Source organism: Pinus tabuliformis, chromosome J (genome assembly GCF_031772625.1).
Source record: "Pinus tabuliformis cultivar Carrire ecotype Pingquan chromosome J, CPIR1, whole genome shotgun sequence".
Lineage (NCBI taxonomy): Eukaryota > Viridiplantae > Streptophyta > Pinopsida > Pinales > Pinaceae > Pinus > Pinus tabuliformis.
In genome coordinates this window covers 1,505,918,268-1,505,938,508 of record NC_142295.1, presented here as the reverse complement: position 1 = coordinate 1,505,938,508, position 20,241 = coordinate 1,505,918,268, and the positions used below count along the sequence as shown (strand labels likewise).

The 20,241-nt window shown below is 42.1% G+C and overlaps 1 protein-coding gene across 1 annotated transcript in view; it reads left to right on the top strand.

Annotated features, from left to right (window-relative positions):
- Positions 1-1,366: 1,366 nt before the first annotated feature.
- Positions 1,367-20,241, top strand: part of LOC149233153 (uncharacterized) — a 52,393-nt gene continuing 33,518 nt past the window's right edge. The window contains exon 1 of the mRNA XM_089382108.1: positions 1,367-1,657. Coding sequence (XP_089238234.1) covers positions 1,367-1,657 — 291 coding nt within the window. The remainder of the gene's footprint in view (positions 1,658-20,241) is intronic.

Genomic DNA, 20,241 nt, shown 5'->3' with positions numbered 1-20,241 from the left:
TAAGTGATGAAGGACACCACGTGAATCTGCGAAACCAAGATCTTCTGGCTGCTCATGGAGGCGAGTGTCCGGATGTGGGTCAACAAAAGGCCACACCTATCCCCCACACTATACGAAAATCTATGGAGATTTTCAAACTTAAAGGTGGATATGCACAATGTGTATATCAAGGCGTGTAAGGTTCTGGTGCAGAATTGGACCAAACTTCCTTTCATTGCGATTGATGATGTCGTGTTCGTTGTGCTCGACTCATGGCCACGTGACTAGCATGCCTCCAGATCGATGAGACATCGATACGAAAATAAAAGGATGCCAGCAAGCTACTAGCACAGCAGAAGTGAAATGAGCAGTTGGCCAAGGAGGTAAGGGCTTCCTGCGAGGTAGCGAAGGCCACCGTAGAGAAGACCAAGGCCACCGAAAAATAAGTAGCAGCACTGGCACCTAGAGCCACCATGACGTAGGAGGAAAGAGGCCTGGACCTAACCACAGGATAGGGGACAGAATACATGGTGGAGGGTGTGAACCTAAGCACGACATCTACACAACTGAAATGACCGCGTGGTATGAAATGAACAGGGCCACAGAAGAAGACTGAGGCTTCCAAACTGGATGGTGAACCCATTACACTGCCAGAGGGTGACCTATACGACATCAGTGACACAGTTCGCGAGGTCACCTGGGAAGCGCTCCGGGAAGCAATGATGGAGCAACAGAATGTGTTGGGGGCCCTCAGGGCACAGCTTTAGCACCTTGAGGTGTAACCCCCCAGGAGGGAATGGTAGCCGTCTACAGTGCCGCAGGTACATTAGAAACGGAGCAGTTGCTGTGGGCGAAAATGGCTAACACCGTTGCACTACCGAAGGGAGCATTGATAATAGACAACATAAAGGATAGAGCCGTGGTGGGCTGGATCAAGGGACTTGGCCTAAACTTGGCTGTCCTTCTGCGGGATATATTATGCCAACTACAGGACGGAGCAATGACAGAACTCTGCGTTAGGGAAGGACACGACATACAAATTCTTAGTGAACAATGAATCAACATCGAGCATCTTATTTTACAACACGATGAAGCACTGATGTAGAATCAACAGCTGGAACAGATAGTCGAGGAAGCATGCTACCGTGCCCCGGATCTAGAAATTACGACGGACTTACCAGTAGGAGTGCGAATTCACAGATTCGCTAGTAGATTCCACGAGGCAAAGGAGGAAGCAAAGAGGATACATTTGGACCTCAACCTTCAGAGTGCCAAACTGCGATTGAAGGCACAATCATCCACGCCCCCGGAAGTTAGGGAATAGCGTGCTAGCACTATCCAAGAGGGGCTGGAGGAAATAGGATGAGCAGTGTAGGACTATATTATAATGCTGGAAGAATCCCTCGCAGTCCTCACTTCCTTACAGGATGACCTCACCATACAGCGCCTAGAAACAGAAGCGTGGGAGCTCCAAGTGGAGTATGACAGTGTGCGCGAAACAGCACAGATAGTTGTCCTGACCCAGTGGTTAGCGAAACTACAACAAGCAAAGGTGTTGAAGGAACAGGGGGATTCCACACGACAGAAAGAGGCTATACTTAAAATGCGCATCCAGCCATGGATTGACGAGGCCTTCCACATCACTGTTGATATCAAAGGAAAGCTCACACAAATGAAGGTGATGCATGTCCTAAGACAAGGTTGTGCCCCTAACAACAAGCATTCGGCAGGAATAGTAGAACAGATCTAGCAGACAGTAGAGAAGTGTGTTGCAAACATTCACGTAGCCCAGGCATAGTTGGAGGGGCCTCGTGCCAAGATCGTCGCACCAACAGAGTGACTCGAGACAAGTCACAATGATTATGTTGGGGGCCTGTTTGGCATGGGATCCCCCGCAGCAGGTTTTGGGGCTTAAAGCCCGAGTTTTGGTCAATTGTATTGTAAGACTTCGCGAAGTGCGAGTGCGAAGCCTAAATGTCTAGGATGAGTCATAGGGTTGTCTGCCCTAAGAATTGTAAAATAATGTAAAGTTGTGTCGACCTAGCCATGGTCCGCATACCATGGGATTGTATAAATAGAGTGAGGCTCTAAGTGAAAATATAGTTAGTTGGTAAGCAAGTAATAGATAGATGCCAAGGCATGGTTAGAGCATAGGGGGGAAGTTGAAGTGTATTGGATCGTAGTAGTAGAAGGAGGCTCTACAGCTGAGTGCGTAGAGGCCTAGTAGACTCTGCAGCTGAGTGCATAGACCCCTACAACTGAGTGCACAAGGCGAAGTTGGGTCTGTAAGTGGGATTGTACTTGGATTTGAAAGATAATAAAGAGAAGTTTATTCTATGCATCTATTCTTGAATCCATGGTTGAATGTTATGCCTTACCTTTATTTTGTTCATTTATTATGCACACTTGATGAATACTTGCATGAATGCTTATATTGGAAGTTAATCTAAGTAAGCAGCTAACAGAGACTAATTAAGGGAGACTTGGGTGAATAACACGGGTCACACTGCGGCTAGACTTACGCGAAGATAGTATCATAGGGCGCGGGGTGCCCGCAGGTGCGTGTAGCACAGTAAGTGTGAAGGTTGGACTGCATTCCAATCACCTCATATCATACATGCCTAGGGTGTGGAAATCTAGTTCCAACACCCTCCCATACTACTTCCAGTGAGACCTCAATTCGTGCTCCGTGGACTATTGCAGAAAGGGCCAGTAGTACTGGGATTTGCTTGGCTAAATCACTTTCGAACCTTGGTTAGGCCCCACTAAGCCAACAATGTGTATACGAACATCAAGTAGGTCATGTAATCTTCAAAGGTTTCATGCCTTTCATAGGAGCCTACAATACCAACCGCGTGTCTAACCAATGCTACTTGGCCTCCACCATCATATGTTTTATGTGACAAGTTATTCCGGAGATCTTCCAAGATCTCAAAGTTGTTTCCATAAGACTTACACTCTGGAAGATAAATTTTGTGTTTATTCATGATAAGTATGCAATGATTCAAAATATATTGTGAGGACTCAGCTTGTCATATGGCCCTCCTTCTAGTGCCAGAAATGTTGACAATGTTGGACCCACCAACATTCATGGGATCTCCCCGGTATGAATTCCCAACTATACTTCACACTGTTTGGTGTAGGAGTCCCATCCAGTATTGCTTTTCAGCACATGAGAGTGGTTTTCTTTGTCTTTGAACAATGTGGTTTCACGTGCCTATTGAGTTCTTAGTGCCACTTATGTTAAAAAAAATTCACTACAGAGGGAGAGGCTAGAAGTGAGTGCCAGGTTGAAAGGGAATAGTCCCAAATTTGCTAGAGACACACAACACATCAGAACATGCACATCTTCTAGCGGAGTATTTCACACAGATGCAGTAGCCACAAACACAAGGTGAATAGATGGCATGTATATACCCCAGCGGAATAGTTCACATGAGTGCGACGGGTGTTATATCCAGTTTACAAGAATGAATTTTTTGAGTGTCTGGTGGGATAGCCCACACGAGAAAGACAACGTTAGCAACTAATACTACACATTTTTAACAACATATGTACTAAAAAAATTGAAACAGTTCAACTGTCTTAATACAAGTTAAAGAAACATGAATTACAAGCATCCAAATTATAGTCTTACAAACGAATACAATACATGTGTGAAAATGTGTTGGCCTGTTAACAAGTTTCTGAATTAAATGAAAGTTCCAAGACACATCCGTACACCATTACATCACTAACCCTGATAGACGGGCGATGGAGCCACTTCTCGCTCCTCAAAGAAAATATTATAGACTCTCAAGGCTATGTGGGAGGAGCTAAGGTGAAAATTCCTTTGCATGTAAAAATGAGGGGTATTTATAGCTAAGGGTAAAACTGACCCTTGTGACTATTCGACTTCCCTCATGATTGTTTGAGTTACATGGCTCTTCAAATTTACATGGCTCTTCATATTTACATGTGGGCCTCTTGGACTTCCACCTTACATTACATTGATTACAACATTGAGGCCCACAGTGGTGATGTGGCTAAGATGACTCATGACATGACTCGACATGACAAAGCTGGTATGTTCATTATACTAGTGTTGTGCATGTTGAGTTGTAGTGCTGCTGAGTGATGGATGTGCTCTTGGTGTATCATAGCATCACCTCCGCATAGCAAGGTGTATGAAGTCTTTGATGGTCTTCGTGTTCGCTTGATGTTCATGCATGCGCATGTGTCTCCTTCGCTTATTACTTGGTACGCTTCACATGTTTGTTTGTTGGTGAACAATTCTTCTACCATGCGCTCCTTTTTCATCCCGTTCATCGTTGCGCCATGTCTCATCCATGTACATATATCTACAATCACTCATGATGAGACGACATCAAATCTAGAAATATCCTAGTATAACATGATGTATTTCCTTTCATTTTTGGGTGCAGGTGACCGAGAGAGAGGAAAAGAGTCTAAACTTGTGTAGAGCACATTTTAGGCTAGGATGTGGGCTATGGGCACTATCCATGAAAATTCTGCATAGGTCATTGGGAGGCTGAGATAGGCAGTCTGGATCAACAGTGACTATTTGCGGGATCTGGCTCGGATGGAGGACAGATCTACGCAATTTTTTGAGGGATACAGTGTAGGAAATATAGGGAGACTGGGAGTGAAAACTACACAATTTCTCTGGGGAGTTGGCAATGGGCTGCGAGAGGCTGCTGGAAAAAATTGCGTAATTTTTTCTAGGGAGCTGGAAATGTGCTATGGGAGGCTACTAGAAAAACTGCGTAGAGCTGCGAGGTTGGCCTGCTAAACATCCTTATGTAGTTTTTGAGCCGAGAGAGATGCTGGGAAGCTAGGAGACTGCTCATGAAAACTACTTAGTTTTTAGGAGGAGTAGCAGGCCAACTGACAGAGTGATTGGCTGGAAAAACTATGCTATTTTTTAGGGCAATGTAGTGACAGGAAGTGGGTGTCTATTAGGCATGTCTACGTAGTTTTCAGTCAACGAAAGCGAGCATGATTGGAAGCTTCTGCGCAATTTTTTGGAGGAGTGAGTCCCAGGGTCACAATCCAGTCAAACTATCTACTTGACCAATTAGAGGCTTGATGGTGTTGCTTGTGGGCAGCACAGATTGAGATGGCTTGCTGAGAAAAATTGTGCATTATTCTGGTGACAGTCAGTCGGGTCGACTCTAGGATTGTGCAATGAACACTGCCTGGGAAACAACCTCAAATTCTACGCAAATTTGTGTAGCAATAGATGTTCACGAAGAGCTAATACTGTGTAGTGCAACTCAACAAAGGTTCGGTGTTGGAGGGTGGTCTGGTTAATAGGGTTTCGAAAAAATGACAAGTGTGTGAACAAGTGACTTCGGACATGCATGACCTTCCGAACACACACTCAACATGACTTGACAACAAGATGCCTCGAACCATCAAGACAACATACAGTCAGTGTGACTAACCGACGGTGCAAGAGACAAGTGTGACACTTGTGATAGATCGTTGAATGACCACGACGACACTTGCGCGACAGTGCTTACAACATTGTGTGTGAGTGAAATAGATGTTTACGTAGTGAGCACAACTCAAACAAAACCTTCAACATCACCAGAACGAAGTCACAAGAATGACATAGCAATCAACATGCTGAATACGAAACATGGTCGAAAAAGCGAAAAGGAAGCAAGACATGTAGAAGAAACACATCAAATGACTTTTCATGTTTACACACATGCCAGTTACTGAGGACAGGATGATATGACAATGACAAGCAGTCCCGAAAACTCCACTAAGAGTTGTACTTCAAAACGTGTTCTTTACTTACCCTACTTACCCTCAAGATGATCATGCATTTGACGATCTTTGCATGCAATCTTGATATTTTCCATTACTTGGTTCCTTGGTCCTTCTCCTCAACTCCCTGGAAACGATTTCAACATGTCACCATTTCCTATAGTCACTGAGAGGTAGATCTACACAATTTCAATGAATAGTGACTTTTGCCAGGATGAGACCCTGGGAGGCCCGTCTGTGCAGTTTCTACATGTAAGATAGACAGGTCAACTTGGAAAAAATTATGCATTTCTTAGGCACATGACACTGCTGTGGGATGGGGGTCGTGGGAAGACACCTCTACACAATTTCTTATTGCTCAATGAATTTTTGGAGAGTAGTGTTGGCTAGGGTCTCTATGGGCTGTAGGGTTTCAACATACGAGGGAGGTTCGTGTCTCTAAGGGCTACGGGGTTTTAGCAGGCAAGGGAGTAATCTTGATTTGAAAATGGGGCTCTAAAAGGCTTCTTGTCAAGTTTACAAGAACCTCTCCCACTCCCAAAGCTTATATATTCCCAAGACCCAAATGATTAACCAATTGTAGAATTAATAATGTGCTTGAAAATAAGGTGTATGCTGGTGTTTATTTTTGACTATTTATGTGCTTTAAAATTCTGTTGTTTATGCTAATATAACATACATATAACAGTAAAATATTACAGCAAATAACAAACACATAATATAGCAAGTTTAATATGGAGTTCACTCAAAACTCTTGGGCTACGTCTCCTTGAGCTCTAGTCAATTCAACTAGGCTCTCTGGGATTATGGCAGCAATTCTTTTACAAGCTCCATGCTCAACTCCACTGGTTTACACAGAACACGATGGGCTTAGAGCACCTTCTTATCCCTGGCTCTGAAGCTCTCGGCTTTCTGGATTTGGCTCTGGCTCTGGCTCTTGGCTCTGGCTCTGGCTCTGGCTCTTAGCTCTGGCTCGTGGCTCTGGCTCTTGCTCTGGCTCTGGCTCTGGCTCTTTGACTCTGGCTCCTCTGAGCTCTCTCTCTTGACCTCTGCGTGCCTCTGTAGTCTGCTTGATCTCCAAGTGACTCTCAGCAACCTTCCAGTGACATTTTTCAATCCTCCAGCTCCCTCGGCAACCTTCAGCTCCCTTCTAGCCACCTTTAGCTCTCGTGCTCTCTCTGCTTTTATCATGCATCGGTTACAGTCCTCCATCATTGAAGAACCTAACTGTTTCCTCACAAGAATCCGTTTATAAATGGAAAAGAAAGGCGGGCAAGAAAACCTGGTCGTTTTGCCTTCCTCTGGCCGTGTCAACAAAATAACGGAAATACATAGGAAACGCATGCAAAACACATCATGGGCCTTTAGCCCTAACTTCAAATATTATGGAATCGGCCCTATAAACCTATAGGGTCTGTCCAAATATCGTTTATTGCTATCACTTAGGCGGGAGGTCTAAAAACCTCAATACACAGGAAATATAAAGAAATCCCACATTCCAGGATTTAAAAATATATGAAATCAGGTCTATAATCCCTTTCGGGTCCACCATCCATTGTAATATTGCAATCACATTGTTGCATGGCCAAATGGTCAAAAAACCATTTACATGGGAAATACATTGAAAATCCAAATTTTCGGATTTCAAATATTATGCAATTGCATCCATAATTCATATCGGGTCCGCCTTTTCATCAGCATATTGCAAGTCGTAATCGCAATGTGCATTGGCCCTGGTATCAGGGGGGGGGTTCGCCAATCGCCAATTAAATATGTATCATCCATTCCTTTCCTGATCTGACAGATGATGTTAGATTTTAAGCTTCTGTGGTAGCTTTTTGCAGTGGTATGATCTGGATTATCCACAGTTTCGTGTTCATTCCATCGACGTTTCAAACCCCAAAGGGGGTCCATCATCAAGACTAAATCATTCATATTCTTTCTGATTTAGTCCTGATGATGGACCCCCTTTGGGGTTTGAAACATCGACGGAATGAACAAGAAATTGTGGATAATCCGAATCATACCACTGACAGATGATATTGCACGTTGCATATCATTATCACATTGGCTCAGGGGTCTTCCCTTTGGTCCTGACCATTGATCCGCAGCCGCTAATCTGACGACTGACATTCCATTTCGGGTGTGTAACTTGTAGGGGGTTTAACTGCCCGAAAGAGCGGTTTCCTCTCTCCTCCACCATGCCACGTGTTAGTCATTGTATGGGATCAGGTGGAGCCCATCCAATACCGCTTACTACTTGGGGCCTGCTCGAAATACCACTTACAACCTTCCTTTCAGAATTCAAAATTTTTACTTGTTTGATTTATAAAACCGTTGGGTCTGCTAAAGGGCCTTTGTGCTTGTTTTAAGCATTTTCCCTTTGTTTATTGCGATGTGATAAAGAATTGAGATGCGATGGGTTCTAAGGGTTTTTATGTTAAAAAACACATTTTTCCCTTAAGTCCCATTTATATAAGAATTTGCCTCCTTTTCAAAGGACACAAGCAAACTTCTTTTTGCGTTAACTTCTTCATCTGAAGTCCATTTTAGCCCATTCAAATTGCAGTGGATTTAGAATGAAAATATCTATGCAATGGGACTATTTCCAAGAGAATCCTTGGACTTTCATTTTCCTTTTTGAGGAACACTTAGACTTAGAAGTCTATCCAAAATCCATTTTGGATCATGCCTTCCTACTAAAGAACTTTTGGTCCCCAAAAGACTGATATACTGATCTGAACAGTAAATGAGAGTAACAACACCTTCTTCTTTCAGCCTCAACACACTTGCCTTGCATAGTGCGTCTGAACCAAATCCTTTGACCACTTTCCTGGATGTGCTAGTCCTCCTCAGAAGAACTGCCTTCCTCCTTGCCTTCCTGCAGAACTCCTGCTGAAATGGCCATAGAAGGTAGTTTGAACTTCTCTATCTTGATCATTGATCCAAGGTGGCTCAAGCAAATGTGAAGTACATCTACTCCACGAAACTTTCATTTGTACCTGTTTGAAAAGCTATCAACAACGACTATTAACAACAACAAAAATACATACAACAAATGGATGGTATAAACTCCTACTTCAACAAAAGAAACAAATTTCACATCTTGTGAACACCTCCATGTCTTACATCTACATACAAATGATGGACTAGATAACAAGACCCCAAAACATCCCTTTAAAACAAATGACCCTTCAAGTCAAGCATGTAGAAAATTACCATTAGGACTCTTTTTCAAAAGATGAAACACTTCATCATCATCTCCATCTTGGAGACCAAGTTAACTTCTCCCAAGTCAACATTACATGTATGTTACAACAAAGCAATCAACCATTCAAGTTAATTACACATACATGTTCAAATACAAGGAAATCATCAAAATTCTTGTGTTCATGCACATCAAGCTTATGCATGCATTTCATCCTTCAACTTTCGCTTAAGCACACTTTACTTTCGAAGCTGAAATGAAATATAAGGTTGTAGCAACAAATTGATTCTCCTACTCAACTTCTCCGTTCACCTTCTTGGTAAAATCATGCAACTTGCATTCCATTAACAAAGAAAAGTAAATAGATGCATCAATAGACATGCAATCTTAATTGGATAAGAACTCTAACCATTTCTCAGCAATCCCTTTCAAAGGTACTAGCTTTGTCTGCACATCAGCATCAACATGTGAATCATCCTGAAACACATCAATCATGGAATCTTCCTTTCCATTTCTGCCATCTTCTCTTTCCACTTTATTTAGATTTTGTGGAAGGATTGTTGGATTCAGAATCCAACACTTTTCAGCAAGATGCCCTTGCTTATGGCAGTAAGTGCACTGCATGTGCATCCTCTTGACAACATGATTTTCCTTGTACAATGGATCTTTGGCTTCTTGCTTATTTTCCTTCAAAAGTTTCCTGTATGTGGCCATTCTCTTCCAACATCTAGAAACATGATGGTTATCCAAACCACAAAAGGAACATGCAATTCTTTTCCCATATCTATGTGGAAATTTATCATGCTTTGCAAAATCAAAAGGAAGATGATTAGAACCAGATTTATACCTTTCTCTTTCTCCTTTATTTCCTTGATGAGGAGGTGAAGCAAGTGAAGAAGTGACTCCCTTTGGAACACCATCAATATCTTCGAGGCTGTTAGAGTCTCCACAACTCTCTGGTTCAAGTGTGTGCTTCTGAACACCTGCATCCTACAAATGATGTTTCAAGCTATTGCATTCCTTCTTAATACAATGTTCACACTCTTGAGGTAGAGGACCTGAAATGAAACTCCTTGGAATTGTTTCAATGGCCTTCATGGCAGCTTTGGAACTTCCTCCATAAGATTTTTCATAGCCAAGACCCAAATACTTAGGCCTTTCCTCAACCATTATTGGCTCAACAATACCTTGTGCATGTTTACCCAAGCCTTTTCCTTCATAGCCCATATTGGATATTAGCTTGGAACCTATGCCTTTGGTATGTTTTTCAAAAGAACCAATACAAGCATTCTTAGAAGAATTTGAAGACAAACTCAAATGGTTTACCTCTTCTTCAAGTTGATACTTTACCAAGGCTTATTTGGAAACAAATATATGTGACTCCAACTCATGCATCCTTTTGAGGTTCATATTTGCAATATGAAGTTGCCTCTCCATTTCCTACAATTTGTCAGAAAGCATCTGCTTCTCTTCCTCCATGGAATTCAACTTCTCTCTAAGTATGCTGCTCTTCCTTCCATCCTCATACATATCTCTCACCATATCCATCATGGTGGATAAGTCTGGCTTCATGTCTTCATCAAAGACTCTTGTGAAGAAAGAAGAATTTGAGGACTGACTTGTAGAAGTAGTCATTATGCCAATGAACAAAATAACTTCAAACAAGATTAATAAAGAGCTTATTCAACAACCTTTTGCAACAAAGCACTTTTGCTTCAAGGATTGCCTTGAGGTCCTTTGGGATAGAAGAATGCCTTCAACCCTTCTTCCTTCTTGTCCTTCCTGGACTGAGCTATCAATAGCTTTCCTTTCACCTCTGCAAACTCAAACAATAGTCAGTCTGCAACAAGCATATGATCAATCAGAGAATCAATCCTTGATTGCCTAAACACCTTTCAGACAAGCAATCCTTGCTCTGTCAATCAAGCATTATGCTTCATGATACCACTTGCTATGGTATAACTAGCTTTGATATCACCTTCTTGAAGGTGGGATTAACCAATCTTAGGCTCCATTACCACTTGATCTGAAAATGGGGCGCTAAAAGGCTTCTTGTCAAGCTTACAAGAACCTCTCCCACTCCCAAAGCTTATATATTCCCAAGACCCAAATGATTAACCAATTGTGGAATTAATAATGTGCTTGAAAATAAGGTGTATGTTGGTGTTTATTTTTTACTGTTTATGTGCTTTAAAATTCAGTTATTTGTGTTGATATAACATACATATAACAGTAAAATATTACAGCAAATAACAAACTCATAGGACAACAAGTTTAATATGGATTTCACCCAAAACTCTTGGGCTACGTCTCCTTGAGCTCTAGTCAAATCAACTAGGCTTTTCGGGATTATGGAAAAAGTTATTTTACAAGCTCCATGCTCAACTTCACTCATTTACATAGAACACAATGGGCTTAGAACACCATCTTATCCCTGGCTTTTAATCTCTCAGCTTTATGGCTTTGGCTTTTGCTCTGGCTCTTGGCTTTGGCTCTGGTTTTAGCTCTGGCTCTGGCTCTTGGCTCTGGCTTGTAGCTCTGGCTCTAGCTCTAGCTCTGGCTCTGGCTTTGGCTCTGGATTCTCTGAGCTCTCTCTCTCGGCCTCTGCATGCCTCTATAGTTCGCTTGACCTCCAAGCGACTCTCAACAACCTTCCAGCGACCTTTTTCAGTCCTCTAGCTCCCTCAGTAACCTTCAACTCCCTTCCAGCCACCTTCAGCTCTCGTGTTCTCTGTTTTTTTATCGTGCATTGGTTACAATCCTCCATCATTGAAGAACCAAATTGTTCCCTCCAAAGAATCCATTTATAAATGGAAAAGAATAGGTGGCCAGGAAAACCCAATCGTTTTTCCTTCCTCTGGCCGTGTCAGCCAAATAACAAAAATACACAGGAAACACATGCAAAACACATCATGGGCCTTTAGACCAGACTTCAAATATTATGGAATCGGCCCTATAAACCTATCAGGTCTGTCCAAATATCACTTAGGCGGGAGGTCGAAAAACCTCAATACACAAGAAATATAAAGAAATCTCGCATTCCCAGATTTAAAAATCTATGAAATCAGGTCTATAATCCCTTTCGGGTCAGCCATCCATCGTAATATCACAACCACATCATTGCATGGCAAAATGGTCAAAAACCCATTTACACGAGAAATACATTGAAAATATGAATTTCTGGATTTCAAATATTATGCAATCATGTCCATAATTCATATCGGGTCCACCTTTTCATCGGCATATCGCAAGTCACAATCACAATGTGCATTGGCCCTGGTATCGGGGGGGTTCATCGATCGCTGATTTCCGATTAAATCTGGATCGTCCATTCCTTTCCGGATCTAGTAGCTGGTATCGCACATCGCATATCGTTATCACATTGGCCCGGGGGTCTTCCCTTTGGTCATGTCGATGCTAAGGGGTAAAATGCACGGGATGAAAACTACCCTCGAAAGTCTTCCTGGGACTTCCGACAGACTGTAAGGTTATCTGCAAAAGGTACCTGTTACACAAATGTTCATCTATCTGACATATATATTGACAAGATATGGAGAAAGGATCACCTTTGGTTCTTTCTAGATTCACTTGGGGATCTCCGTGCGGTAAGAAGAATTCCTCCTGACCGGCTCCAAGATGATTCCTGCACAAAATAACGAAGCAAACAAATCACAACATATACTTCTAACAATTAATGTAAGAATCCATAGCAAACATGTATAAATGTGTAACTTATCTACTCAACACAACAAGCATCAGAATGAACAAATAAATGCACAATATCACCGACACTTCGAGTAGGGAACACAACTACAGTCCTATATTTAGAATAGAAGAGTGATTACAACAACCCTGTTGTATCAACCTTCCTTATCCCTTCTTCCTCTCTCTCTGTCTCTCCTTCTTTCAGCTAGCTCCTTCAAGAATATGACAATATCACAACAGCACCATGTACTATCCTTCTAAATTCTCTAACCCTTTCACAATGGCCCTCTCGTTGCTTATATAGCAATTGATTTAGGGCTACCCAACTCCACCTGTAGTTAATTTGGGTAAAAACCATGAACCTGCCTCTTTTACCAGCTTTTTCCCATTTGCCTCTATTTTCGAAATAGAATTTCTCCAAATATCTTGATTTTTGGAGATTCCCTACTTTTCTTGCAAAAATTTAGGGAAATAATATCTAGATATTTTATGGCAGATTCGTTAGCATAACCACTTGAGAATCACTAAAGTTCGCTAATGCTCCCCTTGGTCTAACAACAAGAGTTAGCAGGTTGACCAATGCTCCTTTATGCTTGTAAAAAAGCTTTATAAAGTAGGTTGTCAGTGTACAGAGAGTGTTAGTGTGGATTCTGGGCCTGCAACTATGGTCATTCTTTTAGTCATCTTGTCTTTCTCCTCTGAGTTGATTAGGAGGTCAATTTGTCCTATAACAGATGCCCCCTAAAGTATGAGATCAGAGGCAGAGACGATGGCCGAAATACTTTATGAAAATACTGTAGTTTCTCATCAAAATCTTTGTAGAGAGAGAGAGAAGTTTCGGGCGATAAGGAAAACCTGATACAACAAAAGTACATATATATGCACTGCTTAAAATCATGTCTTGAGTCGGGCATTCCCATGCTCAGTAGCTATGTCAAAGTAACTTTCTCCTCAGAGATATAATAATGCTGGCTGCCAATATGGCACAAGGCGGATCTAATGTCATAATAGATCATCTTGAAATGGTTGTCTTCAAAGAACAATATCACAGCTTCGGAGAGGAAACAAGGCTGAATGATGCAAGCCTCTACCCAAGATCTTGATTCCTGCTTCACCGAACAACATAGATCGGTACATTTGTTAAAATGAGTTGACGTCGAACATGCACGAAATAATCTAATTACCAGCCAATAATGGAGACTGTTAACAGATGCGAGGAAGGCCACCGATAATGGTGATGGTCTCCGAGATGCATATTGCAAACTAGCAAGTGTGAAAGATTTTTTGTCGTTGAACACTCATAGAATCGCTTAACCAGGAGTCAATGATGAAAACTTGTGATCAAGCACAAGGTAACCTGCCACTAATGTCTACAAGCACCAAGGCACTAAATGTGTTTTTGGGTTATCTTCCTAGATAGAGTGTTGAAGTCAATAGGAACGAACCTGTTAAAAGGTAGGTAATGATGTGTCCTACATCAGTCGACACGAAACCGGATAAGGATGATTTTGTTTTCTGAAGAATATTTTGAGCTTTTGGGTCTAAAAAATGGAGGTCATGATGAAAGGATATGTAGGGTTAGTTGATCGAGGAAACAAGTAGGGACCCTTGAACAATAGAAGGCATGACAACGGTTTTAACTAGATAGAACTAGACTCATGAACACTACAGAGTGTTTAAGATATAGAGATGCAATGGCATCAGGGTATATAGGCTAAAAACTCATAGGTTGGTAGGTTCATATTGAGAGGCTATCAAAATGATGGTTTATCTGAGGGAGTGCCATGTTCAAGGGAACTTTTTCTGCCAAACCACGCTTCAAGATACAGTTGTATTTCCACTTTCCCCTTCTGATTTTGAATGAGTCCAAACGAGTAAACTCATCGATCTTTTCATGTTTAGAGAGTGTGAAAAAGTTCACAAGAAGAACAACTCTTTGCCCTATCTAATTAGTTTAATGAGTCCAGATAGGCAAACTCGTCGATTTTTTCATCTTTTAAGAGTTTGAAAAGTATCGTAAAAAGAACGATTAATGTCTATGTATTGTAAAAAGTATTGTGATTGGCTCCACTCTGTTTGTTTTCAATGATCCCTGTCATGACAAAAATATCGGGGAGCAATGTTTTTGAAATATTACCCCTGTTTCCTTTCGAATCCAAAAGTTGGATAGTCGTATATGGTGAGGAAATGATTTCATGTGCATCAAGTGATAGGATTTGAAGAGGTATCATGTTCAAATCAGATATCGAAATATGATGGTGTGAATCCTCCCAAGGTCGCTCTTCTAACCTTGTGATCCCTTTAATAGCTTCGTCCACCGATAGGACTTGATTGAGTGGATCAAAAGAAGGAGTGGTTATGTGAGGGGCAGTCGTACCGTTGGCCGAAACCAAAGTGACCAGAGATTCAGATGCAATTTGAATGGCTTCGTGGTCCAATTCAGCTAGTGACAGTGGAATTAGTGTCAATGTCTGAAGGAGATGGTAGGATCCATGGATCAGTATGTTCATGAGGAAAAGATGAAAGCATGTTGACTGATTGTGAAACCTTCGGTGGCTAAAGAGGGAAACAACACATGAAGGAAGAAGCCTTTAGTAGACTGGTACCTAAACTGATGTAACTGTCAATTCCACCTCCTACTAGGGGTATAAAGCCACTTGGTAATGGTGAATAATCAGGGTGCAGAAAGATAACTGATCTATTGTAATAACCTTTCCATCCAATTGAAATTGGATGATGCAAAAGACAATAGATACGACAGTTGTCATGGCATATGTCCAACTACAACCCAGCAACAGATTATAGTCAAGTTTTCTATCTACAACTTCTACATCCACCGTTACCATTTTCCCAGCCAAAGTGATGGGAAAACTAGCTAAGTATCCTTTTGGGACAAACGTGTGGCCGTCGAAAGATTTAAGGGAGTTTGACGGTAGGGATAGGGTTGGGGAACCCAAGGCGAGCCAACATGAAGCCGACATGACGCAGGTTGAAGCACCTTTGTGTATGATAGTTCAGTGTATACCTTTACCTTTCGAAGTGATATGCACCTGAAATGCAAGCTGGTGGGAAAGGGGAGGTTTACACTTGTCCATGTTGAAAATAGTAAGCATGAAATCCACAAGGTCAATACCCCCGATAGCTGAAAGCAAAGCTTTCCTTTGGCTGGGGCATGTTTGTAATACTTTGAGCACCGACATGGCCGATGACGCTTGTGCCAAATCCTCTACGATGTTGTAGTTTTGGGCGGCACGTGTAGATGTGTTGTGCATTCTGCATTGAAGTGCCTCCTTGGGGGGTTGAATTAAAAAGTCCTCAACCAGCCTTTTGATTTGCAAATCGTTGGGTGGCGATGGGTTTTGACCTGTGGATAGTTCTGCTACCGGTGCAATAGGAGCTCCATAATATTTGGCTCTTGTGGTGAGATCTACTGTTCCAAATGTGTAAACGATAGAAGATCCTTCTCCAGCTGAAGGATGTTACGAACTGTTGCTACCCCTTGGCATGGGTTGCGGTTGGTTGGAAACGAGATTTTGCTTCTGTTGATTAGGAAAAGGATTTCTAAGGACCGCAGGTGTCTTATCAGAGTCTTTCTGGGTAAGGTAATCCGTGCATTCTTGAAGACGCAAACAATGCTAGGTTACGTGATCTTCAAGATAGAGTTTGCATGAATAGTTGGGGCCTTTATCCTTTTCCGCATCAGTAGGTGCAACGACCTTCTATTTCGGGTTGGGCTGCTTAGATGACTGCTCCTCAGAAGGATCGGTATTGTTCTGTTTCTTCTTGTTCTTGCTACCGGATTTTTGTGTAGACTGCACAGAGTTAATCGCAATGGCGGGAAGAGAAGTTGTTTGGGTAGAGGGGTCCATTGCCAACTTGGCAACAAACCCACTGATTTGTTTTATAGCGCCTGTGGAGGTTGTCCCAACGATCCCGCCAGCATGCACTCCAGGTCGCTGAGTGGTGGGAGGATTGGGGTTACCGAGAGCATAGAGGATAATGTCGTAGAGAGTGCCAGACTATGAATAAATTAAATCCAAGTGTTGGGCACGATGTATGGATTGGTCCTTCGTGACCGCACCACCTAAAGCGACATCTCTAGTGATTTGTAGGAGCAATGACTTACAGAACTAGTTTGTTAAGAGAAAGTCAGGGATGGGAGCTTTGACCAACCTCCACCTACGTCTCCATTCATGGATGTGATTGGAGATGTGGGTGGCAGTATCTTGACGAAACTAAGTAAGGAGCTTTGTCCCTATCTCATAACAGATAGGTAACTGAAAGTGCTTTAGGAACTCCATCGCTAGAGCATCAAAGGTATTCACTGACGCATGTGGTAACTCAATATATCACTTTGCAGCATTGCCAGTGAGTGTGAAGGGAAAAAGACGCAACCGGACACTTTCATCCACCATGGAGTTAGAAACACACCATAGATGGTAGGTGGTGACATGAGTGTCCAGATCCTCCCCTTGTTTTCCGTCGAACTTAGGAATATCTGCCGGTATTTTATGCGGGATCAGTGGCTATTGTAGGTTATGGTAGATGGGGTCATTAGTCAACTTGTATAAGTTCGGGATATCCAATGTTGCCAAAAAAGGAAAATTGTCGGGTGCCCCTGACTCGGACCATTGTGACGACAGATGACCTAAGGAGCTCTACGCTCCTCCCATCGTTTGGTTCCCCATGGTGTGCATAGGTTGCGTGGTGTAACAGTTGCTTTACAGTACGGTGTTGTAAAGTGGATTACCATGAGGGTTTTGATACTGGGATATGAAGTTGCCCCCAGTATAAGTGGTGCCCCCTTGACTCATCTGAGTTTGTGAGTATGCTGCCCCCATGGATTGGGTGGGGATCCCTTTTGGATTCCCAATCGACATTGAACTAACCATATGGATTTGATTGACAGAGGGAAAACTCGTGTCAATCAGCGACTATCCATGCATGCCTGAGAATAGTTGGGGGACTGTGAAATTCCCTGCCGACATGTGCATATTGGGAACTGCCCTAGATATTTGAATCTGGGGGTTAGAAACATACCTTGGTGGCCGACCTTGGTTTTGGTAAATTGGAACTGCGCCCATAGTGCCACATTGAGTTTTATATGGAGCACTATATGTGGCACTAGTCAAAGGTATGCTTTGGCGCACCATAGGATTGGAACCTTGCATCTGTTGGGTTCCACTAATAGAGGGTGTTATGTAAGTTTTAGTACCTAGGACAAACGGGATTGTGGGGTTCCACATTGTCAGTGTTGTGATGATCGTCGACTGGGGAAGTATTAGAGGACTCACAGTGTCTCTATAATTCCACAACCCTTGAGGTGTTGACTAAATAAATGGGAGAGTTCCTCCCAGTGAAGAGTGAAGTACTAGTACGACGGGAGCAATAACAGGATCCAATAGATTTGTAAGTGATGTGTTAAAATGAGAACGAAATCATTCCATGAAGAAATCCTCCGACAAACTAGAATCGTTGGTCGTCTATAACGATCTCGTGTGCAATTTAGGAGACTGATTCCTCGAAGATGAGGAATCCAAGTTAGTGGATCTCGGCAAATCCTCCAAAATGAGTGGAGGAGGTCCTAACAACCATCTAGATTGATGGTGAGGGCCGGATGTAGCCATAATGACTGGTAAATTTTATCAGATAAATTTTAAAGTGATATTCTTTAAGTCTCAAAAACGATAGCACTCAGGTACCTAAAAAGAAAAAATACACTAAAAATTACAATCAACAAACAAAGTGAAATTACCTTGTCTAATAAACACCGATTATTGGAGATGAAACATAGTCTCTCCATGAGTAACAGAGAAGGATGGCCAAATGTACGGTTATGGTAACTTTTGAGCTTTGCTTGAACCTCAGATTGAGGGGCCAAGTACTCTCATGAAGACGAGCACCCTCCCAAAAAATGAAGGCAAAGTAGGTCCTTATGTTTGAGGTACCAGGACTGTTATCGGGAAATCTAGTGTCCACTCGGAGCTGCTAGTCCCACTAAGACTGGTAGCTATCTTAGAAACAAACAAACTAAAACTACTTTCGCTCCTTTATGAGAAGTAGATAAGAGGGGAACAAACGACACCAACCTCAGTCTTGCACTTAGTTCCTTGCTTAGTTCCTCTCCCTTCTAACAGATCGTTTCCGCTTTTCCTTCATCTACCCAGCTTCAAAGAGCACCTGTGGAATCAAAGCAGCATAATACTATCAAAGAACAGAGATCTACAATCATAAACAATATAGGACAAAATATATATTGACCACACAAATGCATATATCATCAAACATACAAGAATGTGGAGGAAAACTTGAATAGCTTTATTAATATCAAGAATAGCAAAGAAGATTACAACCAATTATTCTGACCGAGTGTCATCCTCCCAGCATGAAAGCCCTTCTTCACCTCATGAAAAGCTTAGATCACCCAACACTATGATATTCCACCAAGAAACCAACAACACTTCCTTACAAGATACAAAATTTCAGCCTATGGATCTTTGGGATGAGGGATCCATATATAGATGATTGCAGGGGGTGAGTCAGCTTCTGGGATTTTGATTAGTGTCCTCTCTCTGATAGTTCTTGATTCCACTTGGAGATTGATGATCTCTTACTCATCCCTGGGAAAATTCAGAGAGGCAAGTGTCATAGGAGAAGTTTCTGGAAGATTCCATGACGATCCACCTTGCAAACTGTCTCTACCATTTGTCTACTCTCACCCATCACACCCTACAGAAGGGATTTCCAGTATGCATCACACCCTTTACACTAGGCAGATGAGATGCATCGCACCCTCTGAATTGGGCAGTCTGTATGGTCCAGCTTTGACCAGTTCTGAGCAGTTTTTCTGTGGAGAAAATTTGGGAGATGATGTAATCAGCTGACCTTGTTCCTTTAGGGTGTGAAGCAACACTTTTAGGGACTTAGGAGCCCTTGGTTTATGGACATGTATGATTGGGGTTGCGGTGCCCAAAAATGTCTATAACAGTTTCCCCCTAAAGCATGAGGTCGTTAATCTTTTGATGTCGGGTGAAATGCTTTATCATGAGGATCCAAAGTTTTTTCAAGTTGGAAGGCGACCTATAATAAGATACAATACAATACATTATCTTCATAATATTTTTCATGATCTAGCTGAAGCAGGCATTCCCATGCTCAGCTTTATAAATTCATTTTCATGTACATAAGACAAACAATCGTCTGTGTGGCAGACTGATGATTCTGATAGAGCCATCATCCTTTGATTCAGATGATCATTTGTGCAGCTATGATGTACATTTGATCTCTTTATGTTTCCGAATATATCGTAGCTCGGATGGATGAAACTAGATCCGGGGTCTTCAAACTCATCTAATCTTCACTCGGAGTAAAAGTCGATCCATGTGAAAGATGTTCTGGAGTCGAACATGGAAAGACATTGCTTGATTACCAGCCAATGATGTAAGTTGTTAACAGGCGCGAGAGGAATCACCGATAATGATGATGACCCTCAAGGTACTATAGTACAATTCACATGGTGTGGAAAAGGGACTTGGCATCGAACACCACGTAAAATCTTTCGGTAGAAGGCC